General features: G+C 42.0%; 1 protein-coding gene across 1 annotated transcript; it reads right to left on the bottom strand.

The window, feature by feature from the left end:
* Positions 1 to 248: 248 nt before the first annotated feature.
* LOC142251755 (olfactory receptor 5B12-like) lies at positions 249 to 1184 on the bottom strand. Its single transcript, XM_075324805.1, has one exon. It carries the CDS (start codon positions 1182 to 1184, stop codon positions 249 to 251), a length of 936 nt encoding a protein of 311 aa, XP_075180920.1.
* Between the last annotated feature and the right edge of the window lie 5100 nt (positions 1185 to 6284).

Below are 6284 nucleotides of genomic sequence, written 5' to 3'. Positions count from 1 at the left end.
TATCTGTACATAAGAAAATTGGATAGAAAAAAAAAATAATCCTGGCCAACTAAAATATAACTAGGGATGATCTACTCAGCCTCATAGACCTTAGATAAACCCGGTGTTATTAGCAGTAATGATCTTTACCAGTTCAGTTTATTTTGCTGCAAATAAACGGAAACCTTTGAATAGAATTTTACTAAAAATGTAAACATAATAAACAAAATAATGTACGAATTCCAAAATTTTGGAAATAGGAGTACATTTCACAAAATCTCAGCTTTACACTTCCCCAGTCTACGTCTGAATGCGGTCTTCACGTCTTTATTCTTCAGACTATAAATCAGTGGTTTAAGCACCGGGATAATTGCTGTACTAAACAAGGAGAATATTTTTTTGGAGCCCGGACTATTACTTGGTACTAAATATTGAGACATAAGGGTCACGTAGAGCAAGACGATTAATGCAAGGTGTGAGGAGCACGTGGTGAAGACTTTTCTTCTACCGATACTGGAATGTATCTTCATTATGGTCCTAACGATAAAGAGATAAGAAGTTGAAATGAGAAAAAATGGAAAAAGTGCATAAATGATTAGTCCTTGTATCTTGGAAAGTGTCTCCAGAATGGAATTGTAATTGCATGCGATTTCTAAGAAGGGGACAAGATCACAGAAAAAGTGGTCAATGACATTGGAGGAATAACAAGAGATCAGGGATATTATCCAGATATAAGGAACGGTTTGTATGAAACAAAATATCCAACAAAACGAGGCCAACAGAAGACAAATCCTAAAGTTCATAATAATGTTATAATTTAATGGCCTACAAATGGCCACATACCGGTCGTAGCTCATGGCCGTCAGTATGAAAAGTCCATTTCCCGATAAGGATGCATAGAAATAAAATTGTACTAGACAGGCCAGGTAGACCACCGTGTTGCCTCCGGTGATGAATGTTAGAAGGATCTTGTATACCGTGGCAGTGGAAGACGTCATATCAGCTACGGACAGGTTGGCCAAAAAGAAATACATGGGAGTGTGAAGATGGGAGTCCAGGCAGACCAGGAGAAGAAGACTCATATTCCCGACAAGAACAGTGAGATAAATGAATAAAACCAGAACAAATATCGGAGCCTGGAGCTGAGGAACATCGGATATTCCCTTTATGATAAAATAGGTGATGATTGTTTGATTCTGCTTCATTTTTGCATGTGTTTATAGTACCTGAAACACATTGAGATTTTGTTATGGTTTACACTGAGTAAAATAGATATATTCAGTCACCTGAGACAGACTTATGTCAGGAATAGGGATGAGCGGACACTACCATGCTCGGTACTTGTAACTAGTGATGAGTGAGCATTACCATGCTCAGTTACTAAATACTTGTAACTAGTGATGAGCGGGCACTACCATGCTCGGGTGCTCTGTACTCATAACTAGTGATGAGCGAGCATTACCATGTTCGGGTGCTCTGTACTCGTAACTAGTGATGAGCGAGCGCTACCATGCTCAGGTGCTCTGTACTCATAACTAGTGATGAGTGGGCACTACCATGCTCGGGTGCTCAGTACTCATAACTAGAAATGAGTGAGCACTACCATGCTCAGGTGCTCGGTACTCGTAACTAGTGATGAGCGGGCACTACCATGCTCGGGTGCTCTGTACTCGTAACTAGTGATGAGCGGGCACTACCATGCTCGGGTGCTCAGTACTCGTAACTAGTGATGAGCGGGCACTACCATGCTTGGGTGCTCGGTAATCGTAACTAGAAATGAGTGAGCACTACCATGCTCGGGTGCTCAGTACTCGTAACTAGTGATGACCGGGCACTACCATGCTCGGGTGCTCGGTACTCGTAACTAGTGATGAGCGGGCACTACCATGCTTGGGTGCTCGGTACTCAAAACTAGTGATGACCAAGCACCATCATGCTCGGTACTTGTAACTAGTGATAAGTGAGCACTACCATGCTCGGGGGCTCGGTATTTGGAACAAGCAGTCATAAGATCAGATGGGCTCGACTCGTTTACCAAATATAATGGAAGTCAATGGGGAACGTGAACATTTTTCTGGAAAATCTTCTGGAAAAATACTTGAGTTCCCCATTGACTTCCATTATATTCGGTACATGACTCAAGCCCATTCCAGCATCCGACCTGCTCGTTACAAGTGTCGAGCTCCCAAGCATGGTAGTGCTCGCTCATCGCTAGTTATGAGTACACAGCACCCGAGCATGGTAGTGCCCGCTCATCACTAGTTATTAGTACTGAGCATGCCAGTGCTCGCTCATCACTAGGTACAAGTACCGAGCACCCAAGCATGGTAGTGCTCGCTCATCACTAGTTCCGAGTACTGAGCCCCCGAGCATGTAATGGCCCACTCCTCATTAGTCGGGAACCTCTATGTAAACTGATTATATACATACATTTATAATGATAAATACATACACAACCTAAAAAAATATCATAAACAGTAACATTCAAGGCAAAAATAATATATATGTTATACTCAGCCTCATATCTGGGTCCAGAGTGACTGGCGTCGATAGTCTTCCTACTTCATCCTGACGTCAGTCCCTAAATTTATACTCCTGGAGCTTCATACATTCCTGTGGATGAAAAATACAGAAAAATCCAAATGTACCTGCAGTTCCAAATTATGTAATTAGTCAGAAAATAGTCATTCTATTTTCCATCTGTAACAGGTTTCTTATATTTTAAACTGCAGTGAGTCTCAGAATTGAACCATTGGTGGAACCATTCAAATGAGAAACATAACTCTTTCCAATACTTTCAACCCGTGGTTCTACCACTTCAATTATTTTTAAAAATGTAAAAATATGCATAACTGTTATGTACCATGACATGGAGTCATTAAATGTATGCAGTGTAAAACCTTTCAGCAAGTGATATCATTCGCTACGAATATGGTGTAGTGTCCACCTCTACCAGGGTTCTTGTGTATGTGTGATACAGCAATGAGTCGGAACTGAACTGGTAGACTAAGTAAACTAGCAAAATTAACCTTTTTCAATACGAATAAAATAAACATTTACCTGTTCAATACGCGATCTGATCCAACACGGTGGCCCCAAGGTTCTCACACAATAACTGGCCCCTAATAAATCAAAGCTCTAAAGCGCCATCAAAATACAGCCCCCTTCGGTGGCAACTCTGAGGCCAAGGAATGATATCTAGGTTGAGGTTCGAAAGGATCTGAGTTGAAGATCACTGCATTACGACATATTAAGTAAATATTCTCAAAAAAATATTCCCATCCAGATCCAATTCCCTTTTTGTTAATTTTCTTTGTGATTATTTTTCCCTTTTAATGCAAAATTAATAGATGAATGATTCTATCCTATCTCTGATTGGTGTTTAGGGCCACAAAGAGCTATTAATGGGCGATTATATTATAATTATCATGATGTTTTGTGTTTTACTTTATACCTCCCTAACATAGGGCCAGATAAATTAATTGAGACACTTACCATGCAATTACATGCAATTTCATATAAGACCTGGGATCCAGTCTACTTTATACCTCCTGCTCGCACCACTAATTGATCTCTTTGCTCTTCTCAGCTCCATTGAGACTCATTATTCTTTCTACATTTTTGTTAATTGATTTTTTTGTGTATCTGTTGAGCTTTATGTTGTTACATGTGCATATGGATAGGCAATTAACGATGTTGACGTATAATGGATTTGTTATGTTGTTGTTCATGGTTTAATTAAAAAAGTAATTATTAGTTATGTGAAGTTGATTACATGAAAAATATAAGCACAAAGGACATGAATGAATTGGGCAATATATAGTTATATTTCAAGCTTATTCCATCAGCTTGGTCATTTTATTTATTTTTGCTGGAAATGGGAATTTCCAATAATAATGCAAAATTGATACATTGTGTTCTGCTTAGTGCAGACTCTGCGGGGGCGGAACATAAGGGTTCAAAGATCACGGAGAGAATCTATCATGCTCCGCCCCCTCGGAATCTGCACTATGCATAACACAGTTTATCAGCTTTTCCAGAAGCTTTACCCAAAAGCAAATTCCTAACAGACAAGTGTGAACAGGTGCATATTGAACATGAAACATAAAACATACTCTAAATAAACAGCTGCACTTTGATACACTAAGGCATGCAAACATTGAATGCAGGAATTTTGACAAAATAATAAAATGAAAAATTGAGACACTAAAGGTCCCGTTACACGCAACGACATCACTAATGAGATATTGCTGGGGTCACGGAATTCGTGACGCACATCCGGCCTCGTTAGCGACGTAGTTGCGTGTGACACTTACGAGCGACTGCTAATGATCCAAAAAACGGCACAAATCGTTGATTGTTGACACGTCGTTCCTTTCCCAAATATCGTTGCTCATTTGGGACGCAGGTTGTTTGTCGATCCTGAGGTAGCACACATCGCTACGTGTGACACCCCGGCTACGACGAAAAACAGCGTTCCTTAGTCCGCCGGCAACGAGGTGGGAGTGACGTTAATGCGGCTGCTCTCCGCCCCTCCGCTTCTATTGGTGGCCCGCTGTGTGATGTCGCTGTGACACCGCATGAACTGCTCCCTTAAAGAAAGATTTTGTTAGCTGGCCACAGCGACATCGCTAGGAAGGTATGTGCGTGTGACGGGTACTAGCGATATTGTTCGCCACTGGCAGCGATTTGCCCGTGACGCACGCATGACGAGGGCGGGTGCGATCGCTAGCGTGTAAAGCGGCCTTTAGTGCATAAAATAAGCCAGTTTTATGTGAGCCCAGCAGCCAGCGTCAAGGCGTATCTCTTTATGCTGGGTCACTACCTAAAATGCCTCTATCTGGGCTGAAAAAGCCTACAATTTTATGGGCGGACAGGAACCTGCTAATAAGAAAGTAAATATCAGCTTAAGCTTTCTCTATCACAAGTCTTTAAGCTACAGGATATCTCCCTTTGTCTCCAAAACCACAAAACGTACAAACAATGCAAAAAAGAACCTAAAGTTAGAGTTTATTTAAAGCTATTTCATTCATACAAAGGATATATTGTTACTGTAAGTCAAACTGCGTGCAAGTGGTAAAGTGAGGTAGCAGTTAAAGGGGTTCTCCGAGAAATTTCCTAAAATAAATAAAAAAACAAATAATAAAACATAGTTATGCTACCTGAAGAAGGGGAGGATATATGCCCCCGAAACGCGTTGTGGCTTATCAATAAATGATCCTTAGCAAAAAATCATTTTTCTCCTCTTTGAGCAGCGCCTACACAGTATCGTGATTTTTTTTCTCTTTTCCCTGAATGCCTTGTTGTATTTCCCTTTGGGAGGTCACGGGGGTGCTACAGCCATAGTAAGAGTAACTGATCCCTTTCACGCTTCACCTCTGCATTGGTCTGACACCGGCACCGGTAATCACGGGAATCCTCCGGCCTAGAGCAAGAACTGCAGCATGATGCCGGTCTGAGAGCGCGGTGAATACACGTATTCTCGGACATTACCAGTCTGAGCGGCAGCACAAACACGAGCTACTGCGGGGACGTCGGAACAGCATCCGTGACGGTGATAACGGGGTGCTTCAGAATCCTCTACTAGCACTATTTGACAGCGTTGTACCTGGAGTACAACACCCTTAGGTGAGTGTATAGAGAACCACTCTTTTTGTTTGAACTGTAACTTTTGCACACAGGAGCGCCCTCTCTTTCTTTCTTTTTTCATGTTTAAATTCCTGACAGATTGCAGTAGATAAATAATACCTTTTGCTAAATAAAGGTATTTCTAAAAATGTTCAATATTTAAATGTGTATTATTTAGTTGATTTATTTTATTATATTTCTTGGAGAACAAGTTTTAAGGTGAAAATATCCACTCATAGCTTTTCCTGGAATGTTCAGTCTGTGTACAATCTTGCTTGACCCGCCAACGATAGTCAGCCATCAAATGTATATGTGGCGCCCCTGACCTGGTCAGGCACCACTGAGTACTGCACCCATGCTGGGTGAGTGCAAACAGGTAATCCTGAAGGCTGAATAGGGTGTGTACGCACAGAAACATAGTGACCAGGTCTGACACACTCTAAAGGGGACCCCTGGGCAGACCCAGGAGGGGACATGGCCTCCACATCTCAGCTAGTGGTGAGGGGAGGGACTGGAAGCTAGAGTGTTGCAGTGGCAGTCAGAGAGAAAGGAGCAAGAGGAGTCGAGCTGAGTCTGAAGCGGAGAGCGGGCACGCAGACACGCTAGTCAGACCCTGCAAGTGTAGTGACTGTTGGTGGGAGAGAACGGTCACCAGAGGTTAGCCAGAAAGACGCTGA

The sequence above is a fragment of the Anomaloglossus baeobatrachus genome, chromosome 9 (assembly GCF_048569485.1).
Source record: "Anomaloglossus baeobatrachus isolate aAnoBae1 chromosome 9, aAnoBae1.hap1, whole genome shotgun sequence".
Classification (NCBI taxonomy): Eukaryota; Metazoa; Chordata; class Amphibia; order Anura; family Aromobatidae; genus Anomaloglossus; species Anomaloglossus baeobatrachus.
Note: the sequence above shows the minus strand (reverse complement) of the source record. Positions and strands in the feature narration are given on the sequence as shown.

Bases quoted from the DNA above. Each gene is read 5' to 3' on its own strand.
- LOC142251755 (XM_075324805.1), bottom strand. From the start codon at position 1,184: ATGAAGCAGAATCAAACAATCATCACCTATTTTATCATAAAGGGAATA.